The sequence below is a fragment of the Pteropus medius genome, unplaced genomic scaffold (genome assembly GCF_902729225.1).
Source record: "Pteropus medius unplaced genomic scaffold, Ma_sr-lr_union100, whole genome shotgun sequence".
Taxonomy (NCBI): domain Eukaryota; kingdom Metazoa; phylum Chordata; class Mammalia; order Chiroptera; family Pteropodidae; genus Pteropus; species Pteropus medius.
In genome coordinates, this window is record NW_024346667.1 from 5,769,150 (window position 1) to 5,794,380 (window position 25,231).

Here is a 25,231-nt window from a genome sequence, read left to right on the forward strand (position 1 = left end):
TAATCCCTGCAAACCCACGCCCATTTGGGAACAGATGCCCAGGCCTTTCTTCTTCCCTCTAAATCGTGTCATCTATGAAGCTTTGACCGCAGTGCGTCTGCACCCCTCCTCTCCTGCACCTTCCCCTGGGCAGTTGCTCCTCTTCTTCCATTTTCACTATGGGAGGCGTAGAGTACCCCGTGGTCTTATACTTTACCCCGAGGCAAAAGGAATTTAAGCTGAGAAATATCCATCCTAATTCCAAGTATGGCAGTGAACTGAAAACGAATACCTTCTTAAAGATATCGAGGGTCCAGTCAAACATGAAAGCTGGGTAAGACTTCAAAATAAACATTGTTTCTTTCTCATTTTGTTGGACAGCTTTTGATCTCTTTGTAACACAAAATTTTCATTCATGACTTCTTTCCATATTGCAATTTGCCATTGCATCATCCTTATGTCATGGTGTATCTTTTCAATGGGCTATTTGTTTGGAGACTTTTTCCTGTTCTGATTGCCAAATTCTGTGAACAATGAATTATTTCAGTGGGAAACTCCACATCATCTTTGCAGAAAGATCATGTGTGCAGTTGTATTCCTTTGTGCTTTCATTGGTTTGGTTGGGTGTTATAAAAGAAAGCATTTTATAAAATACAAAATAGATAGCCCAGGTTAAAGAGAAATAAAATTCAAATGTGCTCTTTTCCTCACTGGGCATTTATGGTTCGTCTTTAGCCTGGAGTCACCCACTGCATGGCTTAGGGAACTTGACTGAGGTCAGACAGCTAATAACTAGTAGAGCCAAGATTTGAAGCCAAACATTCTGGTTGAAGAGTCCAATTCTTGATGTTATTATATGACTGATTCCACCATACATACCTAGCTCTGTGGTTAGGTAAAAAGTTAAAAAAAAAAAAAATTAATAGCCTCTACTCAGGAGAAGAAATTTAATCTGAGGTCACCAGACAGATTCTTGGGAAGTAAAAACATACCAGACCGAAAGCTGGAGATTAAAGTGAAGTCTGTATACTTTATACTGCACATTGAATGCAGACATTCTAGATTCTGTTCCCTTTCATGTTCCCAGGATGCTGGAAATCAATTTTATCCACCCGAAGCAGAAGAATTCTTGGAAGACTTCTTAGTCTTAGAAGAAACTAAATGTCCCTGCTAAAGAAAAATCTTTCCAACACTGCTTTTTGGGGTTTCCCAAAGAAACACCTGGCTCGCTGCCAGATCATACTTCAAAGAAGATCTACTCATGGCCAAACCCACCAATCACACAAAGGCTACAATCAAACACTTTAGAGCCTCATTCTTAAGTATGTGTGGACTGTCAAAGATCATCAGACATTTGAAAAAAGAGAAAGTCTAAAACAAACAAACAAAAAAGGAACTCAGAGGCCACAGAAACAAAACAGGGAGTAAAAGAAAGGTTTTTAAAAATCTACTATACTTCCTATCTTCAAAGCCCCCACCTCCAAAAAGAAGAAGACAAGATATAGCATCCATAAAGTGACAGGAAATTTTTAAAAATAGAAGAACAGGAATGACACCTTAGAAATTAAAAATTTGAAAACAAAAGATCTAACAGCATAAAAGAAAATTAGAAGATCAGTTTAGTAAACTAGAGTTCCAAAAGAGAAAATGAAAGGGAAGAAATTAACAAAATGAAAATAGAGCGCATCTTCCCAGAAACCAAAGGCATGAGTTTCCATGTTAAAAAGGATCAAATGATCAAAATAACTAATGAAAATACACTCAAGTCATGGCAAATCACCATGAAAAATCAGAATAAATAGAAAGAAAGAACAGTTCACATAGAAGGAAATGGAGAAAGGGAATTACAAAGGACTTCCCAGGAGCAATAGAAGAGACTAGAAGGCAGTAAAGAAGTCTTCGAAATTCTGAGAAAAAATAATTTTCCCCTGGGGATTTTACGCTTGGCCAAACTATAAAGTGGTTGGGTAGAATAAAGACATTTCAGATATGCAAAGACTCAAAAATTATCTCGTGTGTACCCTTTCTTAAGAAACTACTGAAGGATGCCTTCCAAGGGGGGAAAAAATAGAATTAAATCGAGAAAGAAAAAGGCATTGGGGTCAAAGAAAAGAGAATCCAAAGAAGGAGATAAGAGTGACGAAAGCCAAGTCCCAAAACAACAGCACAGCGGGAGAGGAGGGAAAAGCAGTCCAAACTGGAGGGGAACCAAGGCCTAAGAGAAAGCCTCAGCGGGAGGGGAGACATGGAATTAAGTTTTTGAACAAAAAAAATGATCGACTGTCACGTCACATATCTGCGGGAGCATTTGGAAAAAAATTAACAATAGCCCTGTAAGAAACTCTAATAAAAAAAAAAAAGCAAAGTGATTTTTAGCTCTGGATAAAACAAAATACAACATATACATCATATGGTAAACTACTTGGCTCTGCAGTGACAATATTTACATAGTCATAATAATATAAATAATGATTTAATCAAGACTTGTACTATAATTAAGCCGAGGGGAAGGAAAGAGAAAATAGAGCGTAGGAGAGGAAGCTGAAGAGGAAGCTCGGTCATCTACTGTGACCGAGAGTCAATAGATGACGCCTAAATTGATCAATAAATAGCAGTGCATGTATATGTGAGGAAATCTCGGGAAGGATATATGAGGCTGGTGATATTGTTGCCTCCAGAGTGGGAATTAGGGAAGCTGGGGACCAGGGTGAGAAGGAGACTTTTTATTGTTTTCATCTTTTTTTTTTTTTTTTTTGGATTTTGAACTATGTAAATATATTACCTATTTGAATGAAAAAAAGAGCAGAAAGAAGACCACTTTTACGAACATGGAAACAGTAAGAGAAAGGCTAAGAATGCTGACAGGGCTTGTCTTCAGGGAGGGGGGATGGGGGATGGGGTAGAGTGATAAGAGGCTGGCGGAGAAAGAAGCTTTTAAAAATATCATTTTGTTTTTAAAATTAAATGCATGTATTTACTTAAAGAAAAAGTTGAAACAACATTAGACTATGAGAACACTTTTCGGGGAGATGCTAACTTGCCTGTACAAGTAAACTGGGTGAAAGAAAACTTGCCACAGTGAGAATTTTTGCAGATGTCAACCCTGAGTGAGCAAAATGCTAATATCCTTAAAAACACTTTATTTAAAACACTTTTTGTCTAAAAAGATACAGTAGATTTGTATGTGAGTGACAAAAATAAGTATGACTTAGATCACAAAACAGGGACATGTTTCCTAGGCTTCTTTACTTTGCGGCACATGTTTTTAAGATGTAAATCTACAAAACTGATTCTGGAATATGAGACATGAATTATGATTTTGGAGAATCAATAATGTACAAGTTTCAGAAATTTACAAAACAACCTAATTGCATTAAATCAACTAAACAAAGTAGTCTTAAATATGGCTACATGTACTTAAGTAGCATAAAGGTTATTTTCTCCATAAGTTCTTTGGAAAAAGTAGGCTTGTGCATGTTTTAGGATTCCACTTTCATAAAAATATTACCCCTAGAAAGACACTTTTCCATCCCTCAGCTCTGCAGAGCATGGTGCATGTCTCAACTTCTTTCTTTAATTCACTTGGTCCAGTGGTAACTGATCACTTGGGCAAAAGTGGCTAAAGGAAGATCCACCTAGAGTAGTATCCTGGTTTCAAACTCTGTGGTCTGTTGGAGCTGTCTTGCTGGGAAGAAGAGCCCTTTTAATTAGCCAGGTGTCATCTTAACCAAAGCCTACAATAGCAGAGGCCAACACCCACCATCCTACTTGCTCCGCCTCAATTCAGAAACTACTGTTTTGCATTTACTCATTGTGATGGTTAATTTTGCGTCCACTTGACTGGGCTCACAGGGTGCCCAGACATCTGATCAAACTTTATTCTAAGTGTTTCTGTAAGGATGTTTTTGGATGCCATTAACATTTTAATTGGTAAGATAAAGCAGATTAACCTCCATAATATGGGGGAGCCTCATCTGATCAGCTGAAGGACTGAATAGAACAAAAAGATGGACCCTCTCCTGAGTGAGAGAGAATTTACCAGCAGACTGCCTTTGCACTTGATCTGAAACATTGGCTCCTCCAGCCTGACACCTTTTGAACTAGAACATTAGCCCTCCCTGAGTCTCCAGCCTACTGTCCTACCCTGCAGATTGAACTTGCCAAACTCCACAATCATATAAGCCAATTCCTTATGACAAACAAACAAAGAAGCAAATAAATATCCCATCGGTTCTGTTTCTCTGGAGAACACTGACGAATACACTCATTCAAATAAATATTTATTTAACACAGACTATATGCCAAGCAACATGCTAAGCGTCAGGATAAAGAGTTACAATTGCAGTCCGTATTCCTGAAGATTTAGGAATTCGACAATAACATAAATAACAAATGGTTTCTCTGAAGAGTAAGGTGGCACTTTGGCCCCCCACAGAGAGAATATGCACGTGCATTTATTTCATTTAGGAGCTTGAGGCTTCACTACGCTTATTCACGATTAAAGCCTGACCAAATTTACTTAAGCGCTTGGTTTCTATAGTCTTGCTTTATCTGTTTGTTTGTTTTTTTCCCCCCAGTGGATGGAAGTTTCCAGTGAAATGCTACAAATTTCCACTCCCTAGTAAGAAGTCAACTGCAGAGGACATAGTGCATTTATTGGCTGGTGGTCCATGGAGTAACCAACTGTACTTATCCTTTTGCGTGGGTCTTAAACATAGTTACCACCTTGGAATACTGCCCAATATTCAGTCATCTAGGAAATTTGCTGGATCTGCCTTGCAGTGGTTGGCTTGTGAGAACTAGCTGAAACAAAGAAAACTTACAAGTGTGCTGGCCCTGTTTTTTAGAGTTTTTTGAACATGAACCATTTGCTAATTAGGGAACTCTAATGAAACCCAGACTGGGGAAGAGAATATTCCCAGGGATTCTGCTGTGCATCATATCACATGCAGAACAGATTGGGAAGAGCAATGGCTTTAAAGTCAGACAGGTCTCAGTCAAACTCCTGTGCCTGCTTCTTAGCAGCTGGTGATCTTGGAGAATTTATTTGACTTCTCTGAGCTTCGGTTTTCTTACCTTTAAAATGAGGACAATACCTTTTCACAGGATTATCTGTTAAGACTGAATGGTATCGTGTATGCACAGTGACAAGGACATATAGTACACAGTGACATATAGTACACATGCTCAATCAATGAAGGTTACTTTTTAATGTGGAGTGTTGGTGTATTTTCGATCCATCCCTGTACTTGTAAAAGCAGTAGGAATTGGTTATAAACATTTGCTTGCAAAGTGTTCCTGTATAAAGGAAGAATTACAAGTCTCATTTCAAAATTTTATACTGAGCTTTAAAACAAAGGACCTAGTTTAGTTTAAAGTACAACAAAATCGTTGTTACTCAGAATACTAGAGAATGGGTGATAAATGGATGGACAAAGAATTTGGCCAGGAAAGAGTTAATTCACATTGGCAAGCCGATCATGCCTGGTCTCCCGCTCCCCCCTGGGGGAACATAAATGTGAATGAGAGAACAGAAAATGGAAGCCCTCATTATGTCGGAGGCAGAGAGATCTAGTCCCCAACCCTTCCCACCCACCTTAAAAAATGAAGCCTGGAAAACAATGATCTTCTAAAAATCTTCATACTGACTCACAAGACTGATCTGTTTTCTTTTGTGGAGCTTAATGAGATCGGTGATTTTTGCTGGTGATTATCTCAGAAATGCTTACTCCTAGAACCTTGGTGAAGGGGGAGTGTCAGATAACACAGCTCACTCAGCTCAGTGACTATGTCCAACAAAGAAAGCCAGGAAAGGAGGGAGGAGAAAAATTTCACTCAGAAGGGTCATAAAAAGACATTTTAAAACCGCAGTGCGAAGGTTGTGACTGACTCATATTCTAAAAATTGCACTAAACAGTTCTGGAAAGTTGTAAAATAAAGATATAACAATGGAAACACATTACTTACTGCCAAACCAAAGGCATAGTCAAATTGTAACTTCCACTAAAAACAAAGGGTTGTAGGGAAATGTCCAAAAAGAATAATATACTAGTGGAAATTAGGTGATCCTATACTACATTTAATAAAAATTTTTTAGTGTGAATTTTTACAAAGTTCATCTGTCACAGAAGTCACTGGCAGTCACTGCTCATTACATCATTAAACTCAAAGCTACTCTTAGTTCTCCAGGAAGTTTGGAGGCCAATGCGGCGCTAACCACAGACCACACAGTTTACTGACAAACTATATTGGGAGACTTTTTTCACAGATTTAGAGGAGCGTATTTAAACTCTGATTAACTTGTTCAAGTATTAAAGTTTGAATTACAGACCCCAAAAAGAAGAAAAAGATGTCCAAGCAGAAATTCAAATATAGGAATTTGTAAAAATTTAGTAAGCTTTTTATATACATGGTATAAGAAAGCTTTTATTGACTAATGATTCTACAGAGGCTCCATATTGTCTTGGGGACAAATTCAATGTCCTCATTCTGATATTGAAACTGGGTGGAGTCTCATCTTATGTCTCTGTCGCCCCAACAATACTCATCACAGGTTAATCATTTATGTGCCATGAACCATGCTGGACCATCTACATCAATTCTCTATCTATCTTCTTTAAAATAATGCAGTGGTCGTCCCCATTTATGGATGCAGAAACTGAGACCCTGCATGATAAGCAAATTGTTCATACACCTTTGGGATACAAATTTCAATCATCTGATTCCAGAATGGAGGCCTAACTTCTTTCTCCCCCAAAACTATCAGAACCTAGTTGCCAAATCCATGCCTTTTGAGTCCTACTTAAGCTGTTTGTCTTTAGGTGAAAAATATCTCCACCTTCTCTGCTTATCTTCCCAGTTCCAGACCATTCCTCGAAGCCTTGGAGCCACCACAGAGTACCCTGATTATACCCACAAACACCAGTGTACCCCCTTCCAGCCTTGGGGGATATAGGATGAGTCTTCTCAGAGTTGAGAGATTATTAAGGAAGCAATATTTTGCAATCACAGACTTTAGAACTGTCTCTCTTGTTCCAGCATTTGATTAGTCAGTCTAGCACGCCGCCTAACACTTTCTTTGTTACAGTCTGTGTTTTTGTATGTGTAAAATTTTCTTCTAAACGTGATGGCAAAGAGCTAATTTTTTAAATTGTCATATGCTTCCTTCTTTTTTTATACTTATTGGAAGAAACAAGGTAATTATTTAATAAATTTAACTTTAAAATTTCTGCATTTTTGTTTCTCACTATAGATAACTATCCATTAGAAGAATAATTTAACTTTTGGCTTGTCACTATATAATGATGAGAATAATCTACTTTAAAATAAAATAAAAATTCCAATGCAATTGCTGTTTTTTAAAAAAAAACAATTATGGTTCAGAGTATTGCATAATGGAGTTTTGCTAATATTCTTATTAACCTCATATACCAAGAATCTTTGATCATGCAGGACAGGTTTCTAATTTTTTTTTTTTTTTTTTTCCACCATCATAAAGAAGTTCAAAAGAATAGATCGGAGTTTTATCTTCTCTGTCCCTGGACACACTTAAGTAGAGCTTCTATTAAGAGTGAATGTGCCAAAAAGAGCCCACAGGAAGGCTGTAGAATGGAGAGGCAACTAGATAAGCTACCTTAAGGAAAAATACAAGTTGCTTGCGTAAACCCTGGTAGACAGCCCACCAGCCGGATTCCCCACAGGCCACCTGTTGCTTTCAAGCCAGAAATGGGCAGAATTAGATGTTCCAGGCACTGGGGCAAGGCAACTGATGTACTTAACCATAGCCTGGGCTACAGCAGAAGACAGACCGATATCAGGTAAGGCTGATTCCAAAGGACGCACTGCAGGTTGGTCCCATGACTAAAAGGAGGATGGAGGGGAGGAATCAGCCACAGTCCTGGGCCACAGTCCTGAGGCCACATGGTGGTTTGAAGTGAGTTAGACCCTCTAATGGGCCTAGAAGCACCCCACCTTACATCCTAGGCCTCCGAAGCTGGGAGCAGAGACTGGCAGGGCAGGATATGTTCATCCAGGATTCCAGGAAAGGAAGCAACCACTGTCTTCATGCCGTCATTAGGAGACAGATTATACCAGGGTGGAGCAACCCAGCCCCAACCTAAGGCCTTGGCAGCTCAACATTAGGGCTAATGTGGCGTCTGCCCTTCCAAAAAACACATTTCTGGGTTTGGGCAACCAGGATCCAAACACCTAAATCCTATTTTCTTCCCTTTTCTCTAGGTTATTTCCACATTCTAACTTTGAAACTCTCTTTCCTTTCTTATTGATAGTACAAAACTTTGGATCACAGGTGATGCTTCTTCAACTTTGGAGAATTGAGGGGCGGAAAAAGGACTGAAGACAGCATGGCCTTGGCTTTGGGAGGTTTTTCGTCAACAGAAAGGGGAGCCCAGCATCTGTTCAATCGCTTTCGTTTGTCTGCTTACCCAGGGCCCATGGGAAGTGAAAAAGGGCAGTTGCTAAAGAATACCGATTTCATTTATGTATAGTGCCACCTTACTTAACAAAGCTATTTTGAACAAAGCTGGCTTCCGTTCATCACGCTGAGCTAAGTTCTCATCTCCTCTGTGTGAGTCCCTGCTGCCTCACACACGGGTCTCGCTGTCAGCCTGGAAGGCTCTCTGTGCCTCATCGCTGGGAAGGAGGGAGGTACCACGCTGGTATGAGCACTACAGTGAGGGGGTTCAGCCTTCCTGTTACTCGACCTGTCCCCAACATCCAAACAAAATAACGGCAGCCCTAATCCAGAAGCGAAAGGCAGGGAGAATCCAGCCATCCCATTTTTAGGTCTCCTGAATTTTTTCGACCTCTGCCAAAGAAGTTCTTAACTGTAGAAAGTGTTGTTGAATGCCTCCTCTTTGCTCAAGGAGACATAACTATTTTCCATTGCTTGTGTAGCTTAGGAAAAGCTAGAGGGAGTTTTAAGAGATGTGTGAACTGGGAACTTTTGAAATCATGCTTCAATATCAGTGCTGCTTACACACATGGACAATCCATGGTCCACACCACCCTACAACGCAAGAGAAACACCATAGGGCAGCTTCAGGACTGTTCCCAGGCCTCCCATAGAACAAATCAAGCCTCCCAGTCCCTATTCACCCCATCTCCACCACCAGCGGAGGGAGCCAGAGAGCTCTGAGCAGTCCCTGCTGGGGAGAGGGCAGGTGTGATTACCAGGCCTACCTAGGGGCCCATGGTCTCTACCCCAATCTCCTGGGCCAGTTTCCTTCACCTGCACTTGGGGGAAGGTTAGGCAACTAGAGAATTTTCCTCAGCCAAGTAATCCAGAGAGGGATATGAGGAGTAGACACTCAACAAGAAAGACATGGGTCTTCAAAAGGAATGAGGCAGATAAATGTTTCTTTAAGTTAAACAGAAAGCATTAAAACAAACGAACAAACAAACGGACCGACAAAACAGAACTCAAGATAGAAGAGGCCCTGGGAAAGCAGCTAGTACAACCCTTGCAGGAAAGGAAAAGTCTAGGGCTAAGGTTGCCTGTGGGCCAGCTTCAGCAGGTATGCTTTGTTTGGCAAGCAAAATATACTTTAAAATGTTTTATTCTTAATTAGTTGCCAACCTTTAAAGATCTGGAGATTTCATAGCAATAAATAAAAAAAGATTTCCAGGTTCCCTTGATGAAGCAGAAGATCTGGCAAAGCTGGCTAACATCCAGCTGTGGGGCACAGCTGTCCTCCCCAGTTAACCCCCATCGGCGCCTGGCCCTCTTCCGGCTGCCATGCTCCCCGCTGGCCCCTGCAGCCATTGGCTTTGCTATCTTAGGCATGACCGTTGTTTCTCTACCTAGTGTTTCACCAAGGGAGAGTTGACAAAATACCAATACCCACAGTCATACCGCATAAGTCAGCATGTGGGCCTGGGGAGGGACCCAGGCCTCAGAAGAGTTTTAAGCTCGCAGGTGATTCTAAGGTTAGGTTTAAGAACAGTTGCTCAGGCTAGACCACAAATGGCAGATGACAAATTATTCTCTTAAAACTCCTCAGTGGCTCATTTCATTCTTTCTCCCTTTTTGAAGTTCTTTGTAATATCCTATCACAATCCGATTTTCTCCTATTCCATTCTTCTCAGCATCTCACACAGCCTCACAGTTGTGTGTGTTTTTTTTTAGCTGCTTTCTTTTTTATTGAGTTATTTCTGTCCCTCTATTCTGAATCCCCCCCTCCAGTTTCTCCATGTTCTTTTTAAAGTACAATGGATGAAATTAGAAACAATACTCTAACCATGAGTTTACTAGAGAATTCAGTAGAGGTATTTATTTCTGGTTCTTTCATGTCATACTTAATATCTCAGATTCACATTTTCTGTTCGCAATGCTCTTTTTTTTTTTTAACTTAATCATCGTCTGGTTCTATTTAACGAGAAACTCATTTGCAAACACCTGAGAAATAACACTCCAGGATGGAAAACTAATTTGGGGCAAAACTAAAGCTGCAAATATCAAGCCTCATTTTCTAGTTAGAGGGGATATCGGCATTTCCCCAGGGCCATAACCAACATGCAAAATGAAAGAGGTCATATGTGTATCTATAATAGTTTTAGTTCTTTACCTATAAATTAAGTAATTTACAATCAATAGGCGAGATCGTCTTTCAGGCAATTTGTAAACTAATTTGATCACTTTTTCTGAGGGTTGTTATTTAAAATTTTTGTTTGGTAGGTCTTTTTCTTTCTTTCCTGCCTGTTCTCATTAAGCCAATCCTCAACTGTCAGGTTAGAACAGAAATGCCACTTAGTGGAAGATGGAACTGGAAGACCAGCACGAATCTTAGACAATCTCTAGATGTCATTTCTTTATACCCATTTTACAGATTAGGAATCGGAGGCTGGGAAAGCTTAAGCAGCTGGCCCACAGTTGACTGCCCACGCACGCAACATAGCCTGAGACCTGCCTCTGGCCGGCCCTTTGGGGAAGATGGAGCTATCCGTGGCCATCAGTCCCTGACGCTGGACGCAAGACATCAGTAGCAAGAAATCGAACCTCTCAGAGACGGCTGGAGTCAGGCTTTTGGTTTGGCAAGAGCAGAGACTACGTCTCTGTATCATTCACTCGGGCCTGAACCAGGCGGAATGGGTAGGCACACGAAACATTGATCATGACATTCTGGAGCCAATTGATGCTGTTAAATGCTCCTTGGAACCCCTAGGGAAAAGCAATGTTCTTTCACAAATATGTAAACCACAGAGAGACCTTTGCATGATGCCAGCTCTGTGAAGTTGGAAATCTTGTCCAGAAAAAAATATAAAAACGAAGTTGAACTTCAAGATTTCTTCTAACGATCCATAGGGGGGAAAAAACCCAAACCCCTTCCCACTCCTGCTTTGAGGAGAAAGGAGGAAATTGAGGTCTTTTCGCTTTACGTTTGGTCTCCATAAAAATGTCTGCCCTCTTAGAGCGCAGTATGTGCGGATGGGACACGAAGGAGAGAGCTCGGGACTGACTCTGAAATCCCAAAGGCGCTGAGATCCCGAAGGAGCTCGGACGCACCTGCCTCCCGCAGCCACGCCCGGGTCCCTGCAGGACTGGCGGCAGCGCACAAAGGTCCCCTCTCACCGTCCCCGCCCCCGGGCTGGAAAACACGTGTCTCATCTCATTGTTTCGGCCCAACAGTAAAATGCAGCTTCTTCCTTTTCTCAAAAAGGATCTGAGGGATTGGGGCCAGACAGGGCTACACGGGCTGCCTAGGCCCGAGGTTCTTTGTGCATCCGTCCCGGTAGCACAGGACCGGTCCCCCAGCCTCCTGGGCTGTCGCCTCCTCGCCGCGCCAGCGCGCATCACCTCCAGACAAGGCGTGGCGGAGCGCGTCGCGAGGCCGCCAGCAGTTTGCGCGGCCTTTGCGTCCCGGCCACCCGGCTGGACGCCTGGCCAAGCCACAGATACTCACGTTTCCAACCGTCTCGGTGAGGTGCGCGCACTCCCCCCGCCGCGGGTAATTGGAAAGAAGAGAAAGTGCTTTGAGAGCTGCCTTTTAGGCAGGGAAAAGTGACAGGCAGGCGGCCAGCTGAAAGCCCCTCATTTTCTGCAACCTCACTCAAAATGCTCCTCGGGGCCGCCAACGCAGCTGCTAGGTTTAATAACTATGTCAGACAGCCCCTCCTCCCCATAAAGAGACACAAAGATGACAGGCTGGGGACTGAGGTCCGCACGTTCAACCGCAGTCACCCTACCTCAACCGGCGATGCCGCAGCTGCAGCGACGGCCCAGGGACCGAGCAGGGAAAGGTTCAAATGCCAGCTCTGACCTAGGAAATCTCCAGAAACCTCAGTTGTTTCCTATTCGCTCCGAGCATAAGTCTGATACTCTTCCCAACGGTATTTGTGAAGCAAACAAGAGGCGGATGCGTTTCCAGTTAACTTAAATAACCTGCGTCTCAAATGTAAAGGTGATTTACTTAAAGGAACCCAGCAAACCTCGATCCGCGGTCAGCTTGATTGCTGGGCATTGGTGGGATATCTTGGCACTATGCAAAGCGCAGGAAGCTCACGGAACTGTGTTTTCCCTCACGTTTTAGTGGCGCCCACGAACGCTCCTGCCTCTCCGGAGGACTCAGGCCAACAGAACCTTACAGTCTGGGGGTGCTCCTTGGCAGATCCTCTTTGACCTGGACCATCTCCAAAGCGCGGACAGCAACTCGGGAGCGATTGGATTTTATCAAGCCGGAAGCAATAAGTGGTTCTGGTTTGCAAGTGAAAGTGCTTTATAAAAAAAACACAGCATATATAACTGAGGCAGGGCGCACCGCGGCCTCCTCGGGGCCCTGCTCCACCCCAGGGCTCTTCCCGGCCCCGCCCAGCCCGCCGCACCTGCCTCTGCAGGGAGTGGTTTCCGTGGAAACTCGGGAGAGCTGGTTCTCCCTTCCGACACTCTGTTACCCTGACAACTGTGACCTAGCGTTAGGCGGTCCAGGGAAGGATGTCAATGGATGCCTGTTTTAAATCACAGATTCAAAGAGATTCACGAGGGTGGTAGGGCAGGAATAGGAAGGCAGTAATATTTGGGAATGGAGGCGGAGCCGCGCAAGCCTGCCTGTGGGTGGGGTTAAGCGCGCATCACAGACCCCTGGGTACCACATCGCTCCCCCCTCCCCCTTACCAAGCGAATTTAATGTGGCTTTACAATGAATTTCATCATCCTCTTCAGCATATTTATTTTTCTCTATTCTGCTTAAGATACTATTTAAATCATTTTGCTTGGACTGAGCTAGCTCCGTAGAAGTGAAGAGAGGCCTATAAAGATGTGTGGAGCAGAGGGGAGACCCCAGGGGAAAATATTTGACTGTGGATGATCTCATGCACAGGAACTCAAGAATTGTTCCAAATACAACCTTGAACCACCTGGTTATGATGCACACAAAATTAAGCACCTTATTTCTGGTGAAGGTTTGGGTAGGGAACACAGAAGGGTGGATGAGACTATATATATATATATATATATATATATATATACACACACACACACACATATATATATATATATATATATATGTTAAAAATTTTAATGTTCATCTGTCATCTTGTTACTTTTGGATATGTACATTTTATATCCATCAAACCACAAATAGGTGTGAAAAAGTAAAATGAAATAAGTTAATGAGTTTTGTGTGAGACATAGCAGGACTGCACACACATGCACACACACACACACACATACGCACGCACGCACAAACTCCATACTGGTTTCTCCTCACTGTATCAGTGGCCTATTTGAATTAAGATTTTACTGCATACATTACGATATGATGATAATTCATCTCTGAGTTGAGAATTTTCATGCTGGTTGTCAGCTGGGGGTTTCTCTCAGCTCCTTAAGGTTGTCCACACTTCTTAGGGACCCCCTCCATCTTCAAGCAGTAAGGACACATTGAGCCCCCCTGGGCTTTACATCTCTCTGACTTCCTTTTTTGTCTACTGGCTTTTAAAGGGCTCACATGATCACATTAGGCCCAACCAGATAATCTACCTTTGCCACCTGAGGTAACAGTCATGGGAATAATATCTCATCAAACTCACACTCAAAGGGGAGATTATACAAGAGCGAGGGTCATCGGGGGTCGTTCTTAGACTTCTGCTTACCATTCCATAAGACCCTGCCATTCTATTCCACAGTATTCACCCAAGAGCAATGAAAATATATGACTACAAAGACTTACGGGGGAATATCTAGATTCACTTTATTCACAAGAGCGAAAAAGCAGTAAGAACTCAAATGTCTATTAACTGATGAATTAATAAAACGACTCGTGGAATATCCATTCAGTGGCAGGAACAGACTCCTGGCAGGCACGCAAACACAGAGAAACCTCAACAGCATGATGCTGAGCGAAAGAATTTAAACACTGTTGGTTCTAAAGCCTCGGGAGTATTCCAGGGGAGATGTGAAACCAAACCCCATACAAGGAGGACAGGGAGAGATCAAAGAAAAAGGCAGACCACTCCATATCGGTAGGTGGCAGGTTTCACAAGCAGCGAAACTTATGAGGTTTGTGCAGAAAGATCTCTGCACCCGCCCACAGCAACCTTAAAAATGTATATGAAGGCCTTAGCTGGGTTCAGTCATGTACACTGCCAGGTGGCCTCAACAACACATTAACACATTACTATCTCAAAGTTGTGTCGTTGGGGCAGCTTCCGGTGGGAAGGTAAGTGGAACATACATTCCAAGGACAGGGGAGGGGTGTGGAGCCTCCGTTTTCCTGGGTCCAGCTCTTGGGTCAAGTGGCGGTCACTTCCTCTCGATTACCCCTTGCAACAAACACAAAGACTACCTACTGTATGATTTAATTTAAATGAAATTCTAGAAAAGGCAAAACTATATTAACGGGAAGTGGATCGTGGTTGTCAGGGGATATGGGGATGGGGGAAAGAACCGCTTGCAAAGGGATGCAAGGGGACTTTGTGGGATGATAGAAATGTGCTGTATCATGATTGTGGTAGTGAGTACATGACTCTAGACGTTTGTCAACATTCATTGAATAGTACAATTAAAATCAGTGAATTTCACTGCATGTAAATTGTACCTTAAAAGATTATAATTTTTATATTTTATCCAGCATTTTAAGGTGTTCTTTATTGGGAGTTTCTCTACACATTTAACTTACAAAATCTATCTGACTATCTTAACAGTGTCTAAATGTGCCTGTTTTTTTTTTTTAATTCATAGTCATTCGGTTATTGAATATGTCCTCTGTGCTCAGCCATAAGCTCCACATGGACAGGAGCGTGTGTGTGTTCACCTCTGGACCCCAGCACCTGTCTCATAGTGGGCCTTTGATAAATATCTGTTGAATAAATGACTTAGCCCCCTCCCTCAGAGCAATGCAAACACTGGAAAATCTGATTACATATCTTTCCTCCAGCTGATCTCTAGTTACGTTCAATTCCATTACTAAATCCTTTCCTAGGCTATAATTGCAAGTTGGAGTTAGAAACCTTTCATTTAGCCTCATTATGTTATAGCAACCACTTACCCTGACTGCCGTTATCTGGGCTGGGAGCCCAGGTACATACAGAGTGTTCCCACGGGGCTGAGATGCGAGGGGTACAGAAGCCGAGGGCAGAGCCATGGGCTGCTCTGACTGACTCAGCCAGTTTCCTGCCATTTCCAGTCTTTTGTCACCGCAGACTAAGCACCCTGTTTCACAACGAGGCTTAAATTCAAGGTTTTCCTTTTAAGGCACACATGATTCATCCAAACTCTAAAAAAATATATTTGTATTAGTCAGAGGGCAATGCCATTTAGGAGCAGGTGAGACATTAACAGAAGCCAAAGAATGCAGTGTCCTCTGGGCTGGAGCTGGCAGCACCCTCAGAAGGGATGGGGGGCCGGAAAGGCACCAGTCACATCTCCGCTTAGGGAACTAATTAGGCCCTCCATTCATTTGACCTTTGCCTTCAGTTACTTATATATAAATGTCACGGCCACCCACCCTCCCTCTTCCAAGTCAGAACTAAGGTACAAAACTGCGAAGTTCTAAAATCTTTTCTGATTATTGTGATCTATCAACAGAAAAAAATCATGTGAGAAACAGGCATTACTCTTGCCTTTGTTCTTAGTATGCATATAAGCACGAATTGTGTGAATTTGGTGGGTCCTCTTAAAAATAATAATAAATAATAAAATATAATAATAATAATAAAAATAATATAGCACATTGGTTATTGGCTACCCAGTATCCATTCCCCCTCCTGACAACAGGACCTCAAGTTTCCAGAGGGAATTTAGCTTGGATGGAATTAAATCCACCCCACATTCCAAGAGTGAGCCCTGGTAGGCTTAAAACAATTGGCACAGCTACCTGTGTCCCCAAGTCACCTGGATTGGCTTGGAGATGGGCACTAACCCAGTCAGAGCCAACAAACCAGAAGATTTTCCTGGGGCTTTTGGGAAAAATAAGCCATCTTTCTCTTGCAGTAGTTCCGGGAGAAGAGACCATTCCTTTTACTCTGGATGGTGTGATGTAAGGATGGGGATTTTGGAGCTTCTGCAACCATTTTCTCCTGTAAAGGAGGTATCAGACCTGCCTTCGGGGCCACCTTGTGGAGCGAGAGGATAAAGCCAGCACCGAAGGAGGCAGTGCCAGGAGGAGAGAAGCCTGGCCCTGGGTGGCATCTTTTGAGCTGCTGGTTTAAAACTAACCCCAAATAAATGCCTCTAGATTTTCAGTTATCACTGAATCAACAAACTCCCTTTATCGTATAAGACAGTTTGGTTTCAGTTTTCTGTCATTTGTAATAAAAAATAAATAAATGGGACATTTAAAGACCCTCAGATTAAAACTGGAGTGTCATTTAGACATCACCTCAAAGTTCTTTTTGGCCTGCTTTTTCATAGACTTTTCGTAAAAGCTTCACAACCAGTTTTTCAAGCTTTCGGACTTCTAACATCCGGACACCAAGTTGACTGCTGCCTGATGTCTGGACGCTCGGGAATTCCAACTGACCCGCACTTCATAAGGCTTTTCTCCTGCTATTCGGCACAGGATATGTGTGCAAATTCTTAAAACAAAAGCCCTCGAAAAGGTTAAGGAGAATGACAGGCAGAGCCGGGACCAGTCTGGGTCTGCAGCCGAAGTCCGTGTTTTTCAGCAGTTCTCCGTATTCTCCTCAAGTCGAGCCTTTCCGCCACAGTGGACATCGGTCCAGTGTTTCATCTAAGTAACAGCCGTTCGTTATCACCTTTCCCTGATACGACTGAGGTCACAAAGTCTTGACTGTAAGCGAACCATCCCGTTCACTGTCAGATCCCTGTTCATATTGCCTCTATTTGTATTTACTGGTTTGTAAAATTCAGAAATTAAATCAGAACAGGCAGAGTACTAACGTGCTGTAGATATTATTCTGCGTAATAGATACATTTCCCCAAGAGCGGGGAGAAAATCGATTGTTAAATAAATAACAGCTGACATTTACTGAGCCTTTCTCTGTACCAAGCACTGGACTCATTTTTTCCCCATGCTTTACCTCATGGAGCCATCTCGGCAGCTCACTGCAGCAGGCTCACGGCACCCATGAGGAAGTTTGGCACCAAGCGATTAGCACACCCCGGATCCCAGGGAATATAAATGGCGAAGCCAGACTTGAGCTCAGGCGGCCTGATCCAAGAGCCCCTACGCGCTCTTTCTTATCGTAAAAGTACATTGGAACCTGCTGGAAAAGGGTTTTGAAAAATCCGTTCAGGGAGAAGAGAAAGGTTCAGTTCTGAAGATATTTGTACCATAATTCTTTCCATTCTATATATTCAGATTTTTATCAGGTTTTAAGTGTAAGATACTTCACATTGTTCACCCAAGACATTTTGTGGCACTTATAACACTTCATTGTCAAAGCAACAGTCACAATATGGTAATCCTTAGAACTTGGAAAAGGTGCATATATATCATGCTCTGCAGAAAATAAGAGAGAAATGAGCATTTCTGCTATCAAAGGCTTTTGTTTAAAAGAAGAAAAGAGGCACTTAGCTCTTTAAGTCATAGAAGCTTCTGTCATTTTAGATAAGCTGCCAGCAGCCACCAACCAGAGTCCACGAGAAAGGACAATTGCGGGGGTGAGGGGTGATGGGGAGTGCAGGGAGGGCGTCCTTGTTCAGATAAGGGCTGCACATGACCAAAGCAGGAAATAAAATAACCTGAGAAGGACTTTGGATGATGATGATAAAGATGCTGATGCTAATGAGACCGTTTGGCCCTTCATTCCTTTCAACCAACAGTAGCCTTTGTTGTTTTCTGGGGACGCTTGGTGCCATGATATTTGCAGTCGGTGATTCTCGGCTAGACCCAGGTTTGCGGGCTGTTCCAGAGCAGGTGCTGCAGGGCGGTGGAATCTGGGGCTGGCCACCCAGAACCTGGGGGCGGCTTCCTCCCTCGGGGAGGCGCTCCGCTGCTTTGCGAATGCCGTGGGCTCAGGGCTTGCTCTCAGCCTTACCCTGCCACGCAGCATCTTTCCATCCTCACTCCTGAAATGCTCATTCCCAATAGCTCAGACCGAAGTCAAACACCTGCCACGCATCTGTCTACACGCTGCCACTGAGTCCATGAAAACAAAAAACAAAAAACAAAAAACAAAAACAAAAACACCAACCAAACAAACAAAAAACCCTCTTAAAAAGTTAAACTAATGGGAGGAAATCACCCCCTTGAAATCTTCCCTTCCATCTTTCTTCTGTTGAAACTGTTTTTTAAAAAATATAAAGCTCCCCCAAAATGTATTAAATAGAATCTGATTTAGAAAAATTCCATTATTTAGAAAGACTACAATTTTTTTTTTCTTTATTATTATTTATGCCTACAGTACCTGGTCTTCCTCGGTGGTCTCCCATCCAAGTACTAACCAGGCTGATGCTGCTTAGCTTCCAACATCAGATATCTGTTCAGGGTAGCATGGCCATAGACCACAGGCTGTGGCTACACTGTGGTGTGAACCCAGGACCTTCTGCGTGTAAAGCAGATGTGCTAACTGCTACCCTATGGAACCACGTCTGAAAGACTGCAGTTTTTAATCTGTAATTTGGCAAGTTTGATGGCAAGTTGACATCACGCTCTGTCCAGCAGTGTCCAGAAAATCCTGTGAGCCATCTGCAACTCTGAGACCTTGGCATTCACAGAGGGGCTGGGGACAGCCAGGAGAAGCAGTATTTGGAGAGTGTCAGACTCAATAAGCTTCCAGACTTTCATTTATGGTTTTGAAATATAGTCCAACTGGGTAGAGAGGGCAGTGACCTGCTTCATTATTCTGTAGTTTCTGACACTGCTCACATGTCAGTTTAAACACAGCTGGAAATGAGAGCAGGTCTGGAAGTAGGAGCCCGGCTCTAGGGAACTCTTGGTGGTGCTACAATGATCAGAAGAGACATATCCCCTGGTGCCCTGACTGACAATCTTCCAAGATTAAATCCAAGATTAATTGAATGTCTCTCTCTTTCTCACATAGCTCAGACTCTCTTATTCTGTCTGCGTGATGAGTGCAAGTGGGTCGTTTTCTCTAAAAACAGCTTCACTCACTCTCCATGCTCTCCCCAGCCTGGGGCAGCCAGGGGGCCTTGGTGGACTTCTGGGGTCCTTACATCTGTCACCCCCCCTCACTGTGAAGGGCCTGTGAGTTCCCCATGGCTGCTGTTCCACACATGGGCCATTCCCTGGTGTCCCTTGAATCTCTCAATCAGCAAAGATGCTGCCTGCCACGCTTGCTGAAAGTCTCATTATGATCCTGGCAACATCTGCTTGGCATGTCCCTTCTTTAGTATCTGCTTCAAAACGACTCTGTCTGGAACATATGCCACAATCATTTTCCTAGTTAGTTTTTTCTACTTCACTTTTCTTTTGAAAATCATAATGATGGTGACACATTTAAAATCCCACAGTATTTTCCAACTAGTTCGTGTGAGGAAGGAAAGAGGATGAAAACCCTCATAGGTATCTACCATCAGGGCCGAGAGCTTTGCTTATCAACACATGTGAAAGTGCATCAAGAAAATAGCTAGGGTCACGTCTGTGCGTGTGTGTGTGTGTGTATGTGTGTGTGTATAAAACAATATCATTGTTGAAAAGTAACAAAAGAAATTTTAACAAGGAAAAAAAGACCTGTTCTTCTTCCACGAATGCAAAAACGATTTTGTAAGGGTGTATTCCATTCCTGCCGTTGCCAGATACACACTCTTTATATGGTAGATCATAGAATACATGCAATTTTATTGGCTGACGTAGGAATTCCTATCAACAGTTAGTTCTTTCTCTGAATCTTTCCCATAGCATATCATAGACTCTGTATTTCTATTCCAGCGATTATTTTCCTGTACCACAATGAATATTTGTGTATCACTCTCCCCTACTCCTGGAGGGGAGAGAACAGATTATATTTATCTTTTACATTGTTAGCATCCGGCGTTGTGTGTCCGGTACATAGTTGGCACTTGGTAAATGCCTTTCGAGCAAGTGATTATAAGTACAAAGCATAGGAGCAGATGAATCTAGACTGAGATTATTCTTGTTTGGGGGGCTGGGCAGAGTCGAGTCCACGGGATCCTAGACACCTAGCACTTGGGATTAGAGAAGAGGTACTGAAATTTTCAAAAAGCATGACCTTAGTAAATTCTCAGTAAGATGTAATCTATCAGAAAGATGCATAGTAGACACACAAAGGGGCTGGGAAAGATGAACCCCACTTGACCTGGTGAGGCTCAGCTCTTGGTCAGAGGCCTTAGGTGGACTTGCTGAATCACTGGCCTTGAGGACTGCTGACTGCTAAATGTGGTTTGAAAGAACCCAGAGCACCCATAGCCTTCAGCTCTAATTAACCACAGTGATGAAGAACATACGATTTGAAGTAACTAATGAGGCCCGATATGATTATCAACCTCAACCTGAGTCTGCACTGTACAAATGACTCCAGTTCAAGAAGAAGGGCAAAAATGAAAGGAAATTAAATTTCATTGTCAGTGAAATGGTCTGAGAGGGATTCTGGGAAGATGGAACTGGTGACCGCAGAGATTTTAGATCATGCCAAATTCCCTCGTAAGAACAGAAGGAGCAACTGAGTGGCAAAACCGAGAGCCCATGGAAAACCTTTACAGTGCAACTGGAAGTTAAGCCATCCCCACAAACCCCAAACTACAAGCGAATCAGAGCAAACCACCAACGGCCCCAGGTCTGCATAGTAATCAGTGTCTGTGCAGAGGAAAGCAGAGGGAGGCAATAGAGCATCTGACAGATGGTTGAACAGGAGAATCCCCAAATAGCCAGTAAGTGTTCGCTGGAAAGCGTGCTGGAACGGTTTGAGAGTGGCAGCGGAAACTAGCAGGGGGCTGTTCAGTCCAGCAGTGGGTGAATGCAAGGGGTCCATGGTAAGCTCCCCTAAACCCCCAAAATAGTCCAGCCAGGGCCTCTTTCCAGCATACAACTCCATGTGGAGGAGAAACTGTGCAATCAAAATCGAGCAAGGCAGGGACAACAAAGACAAGGGAAGAGAAGGCCCAGAGTAAAGTGGTAGAGGGGAACAGAGCCAGGAAACCTCAGAAAGCAAGCTACACACACACACACACACACACACACACACACGCACATACATGCACGCACACACATACTCACAATCAAAAAACGAGAGGGAGCTCTGGGAAGGTAAAAGTTAAGGAAAACTAATTTTGCTTAATAATGAACAACAGAAAAATAAAGTTAAATTTCATATAACGTTCTTAAGAGGGGAAAAAAGGGAATAAATGCAGAATAACATTACTACATTAGAAAAAATAGTCTTTAGAAAAAATCACAAGTATAACTTTCTCTTTCAAAATGAGCTAAAAGATCCAGCTATCTTTATTGAAAACAAATGTCCCACTGGCCATTGCTGTTCATCCTGTTTCTCATCTTTAAAAAAGAAAGTGCTTTAAATCATACATTTTAAAATAATTTAAATAGAGAAAGCATTAGGTTTTAAAAATGGAATTTTTGCTATAAAGTTAGACCGCCCTCTTTAAGAAAAACTGTTAAAATAAGAGATTCCCTTGTTCCTCCAAATCACTTTGAAACTTCAAAGGCAAGCTGTTTTACTTTGGAGATAAAAGCAGGCTCTTTAACGCAGAACATATTATAATTTCTTTTGTGTTCCCTACGGAGAAAAAATACAGGGCCGGTTTGGTAACCAAACCAATGCTTCCTGAATTTGCAATTAGTGGACTGTCCAGAAGAGGGCACTCGTTCCTCAGGCTACTCAAGGGAGCCCCTTGACAGGGCGGAAGCTCAGTGAGTAGCTAAGGACAAAAGAGGCACCCTCCACCTGGAGGACTGAGAGTAAAAGGGTAAATTTTTAAAAAGCAAGAAAACTCAACATTTAATGCTGCCTCTCGTAATCTCCACAGATAGCCTCTGACTTGGTCGTAACTTGTCACAGACAGGTTGAATATTGCATTATAAAAAATAAACTGGAAAGCACCTGTTTTGTTTTGTTTTGTTTAAGATACTGTTTGCTTAACGTAGTAATGCCATCCTAGTAATGCCATCCTAGTAATGCCTACTTATTCAACAATCAATTTTGCCTGAGTTATGTTTTCCCAGAATGAGATGCACGCAGGTGTTGCCGAATCCAAAACCAATATATTTTAACATGAATAACATGTTTGGTGAAACGAATGTATCAGCATAGGATAATGGTCAGCACTCAGCACTCCCCTGAATCATGCACTATGTTCTTATCCCTGGCTTTGTTTTATAGTTTACTACTGAAAACACATCTCTTCCACATGAATAGCTTTACTCAAATAATTATGCTTTTAAAAACTTACAGCCACTTTCATGGTCTATTTTTCAGAAGACAGTAAATATTCCTCGGCAAACACAGAGACAAGAACATCTCAGAGCAAACACACAAATGGAAACCCCAACCCTTGTTTACTTACAGGTCTTTATGCTCCTAATATTGACATTAGTTTCTTAGGTCTCCTGTGCATTTTCTTTTCTATAGCAAACAACAGTACTTTAATCTATAAGGAAGCAGGTTTTGCTGCTCCAGAAAGATGAGTTAATTGTCCCCCCTGAGGACACAAAAGCGAACAGTGCTGAAGAGCTGACCGGCTGTGTTATGGGGAGCAACTGGCCTCGTTAGTAAAACAAGCTCCTTTGCATAAGCCGTAGAGATACATTACAGAATCCAGGAGAAAGAACCAGAAAGGGAGACAAACAATTGTAAGATTACAGTGTTTGAGGATTCGGCTACAGCTTTTTCTTAGGGTCTGTTTGAAAGTATTACGTCAAACTTCAGTACGCCTTTCCAAAAGGTATTTTTAGCAGCAATTACGTTAAAAGCTTTGAGCTCCTTGCAGTTTTATCTATACAGATATCTCTTGGCCTAAGCGACCTTTAAGGTATTGAATTAAGTGAGTCTCCTCTTCAAAAGCAACAGGTTCCATATATAAAGAAAGCGGCCACACTTTGCAGGGCACAAGCTGCAACACATTTGGAAAAGGCAAGGTACGTTTGATAGGAGGACTACAAAGGTGCTTTTGGCTGTCATTTTCTTCAGTGGGGTCAACTGGTCAAGAAAGGGCCTGTGAAGGCTTGACAAAGGGCTCAGCTGTTCCTGCCACCCTGCTCCCAGGAGGGTCCCCAGGAGAAAAACTCGGTGGCAGGCATGCAGAGAGCCCACCACCGCCCCAGCCCTGCTCAACTTCCTATCTGGATGGACTAGGGAACCGGGATGAGGCCAGGCATCCCTGCCGCCAGCACCCCCAGGACCAAAACTTACCCTTCCCTCCAATCGCATCCTCCATCAATGCTGTTTTAAACTTCTGGCACTTCCAATTCATTGTCTAGTTAGTGCAGGAGATTTTTATCCTCAGGCTTCACAGAATGGGAAGCATCAGGGTCTGGAACCCCTGAGGTCATGCGTGAGAGGTGTAGTTATAAAAATGTCCTTTCTTTTCCCCTAAGAGGATGAGCCTTAGCTTTCATTGGATTCTCAGAGGGATATCCAGCTTCCAAAAGGGCATGTAAACCATCCCAGAGGGACTGTGAGTGAACTCGAGTCAGAGAAACTGCACTGGCTGAGTGATAAGCCCTGCTATCAAGTTGACCTGATGGTAGTCTATGGCCAAGCCACCCTGAACGTGCCCGATCTCATCTGATCTCAGAAGCTAAGCAGGGTCAGGCCTGGTTAGTACTTGGATGGAAGACCACCTTGGAATACCAGGTGCTGTAGGCGTTAAAAAACAAAACAAAATAAAACAAAACAAAAAACCTGATGGACAGGAGGGCCAAAAAGAGCAGACAGAGCTTCTCGCAGCATGTAGATGACAGAGGACACTTATAGGTCATCTGGTTCAATTCCTTTATTTTATAAATAAGGAAACTGAGTCTCAAAGCCACAGGTCAGGCATCAGGCCAGCACCTGGGTCTCCCAGCTGTCAGTTGGGGGCTCTTTCCATAATACCGCTCAGGACCATCAAGCAATTCTAGTTCTAATCCTGAGGTTGTGTGAAGATGGGGCAGGCGAGAAATGACCTCTAATATCATCAGAGTTGTTTTAGACTTTATCGGGTTTATAAAAGCAGCATATTGTTGGCAGTGTGGCCTCTGGAGCATGAGTTTGAATCTTGATTCTGTCTCTTTTATGTGTCTTTAGGAAAATTATCTAACTATGTGCCTCTGTTTTCTTGTCTGTAAAGTGGGAATAATAATAGCATATACCATTTAAGATTCTGCTGTAAGGATGAAACAGGCAAATTTATATATTCTCTATTCTATATTATGCTTTAGAATGGGGTCTGGCACATATTAAGCACTTATCCTCATCTATTATTAATATTTTAACAAGCATTTATTGAGCATCATTATATTCAAAGCATTGTGCCAGGCACCAAAGACACAAAGACAAAAGCTCCAATTTAGTTCCTCTAGTCAGGAGTGCAGTGTGGGGGAACCACAGTTAACTGAAGAATATTCTGACAAGAGCCTCAGTAGTGGTTGGCCCAATGCACTTGGTAACTGAGAGGGACACTAACACACACTTAGTGTCTTAAAATTTCCCTGAGCCTCAGAATGCAAACCTATGCAGATAAATGATGGTATGCTCTCCGGGTCTACCTGCCAAGGGACCCTGGAGGGACTGAGGGTCAGCAATATGCCAATGCAGACATTAGCTGCTCTGGCTGCCAGGGGGCAGGACTGATGGGAGCTGCCAAGTGGTAGATTGGGGATGGAGGTAGGAGTGATGTTGGGGCGAGGGCAATGGGCTA

General features: G+C 42.8%; 1 protein-coding gene and 1 pseudogene across 2 annotated transcripts in view; one reads left to right on the top strand and one right to left on the bottom strand.

The window, feature by feature from the left end:
- The window catches only part of TRIM2 (tripartite motif containing 2), a 127,486-nt gene extending 111,856 nt beyond the window's left edge, over window positions 1–15,630 (bottom strand). Inside the window, exon 1 of one of the 2 annotated variants that reach the window (XM_039875926.1) lies at window positions 15,483–15,630. In XM_039875926.1, coding sequence (XP_039731860.1) covers window positions 15,483–15,614 — 132 coding nt within the window. In that variant the 5' untranslated portion in view covers window positions 15,615–15,630. The remainder of the gene's footprint in view (window positions 1–15,482) is intronic. The other variant, XM_039875927.1, reaches the window with a different exon arrangement.
- An 8,449-nt stretch (window positions 15,631–24,079) lies between these two features.
- LOC120613711 (uncharacterized) lies at window positions 24,080–24,198 on the top strand (annotated as a pseudogene).
- Window positions 24,199–25,231: the final 1,033 nt, after the last annotated feature.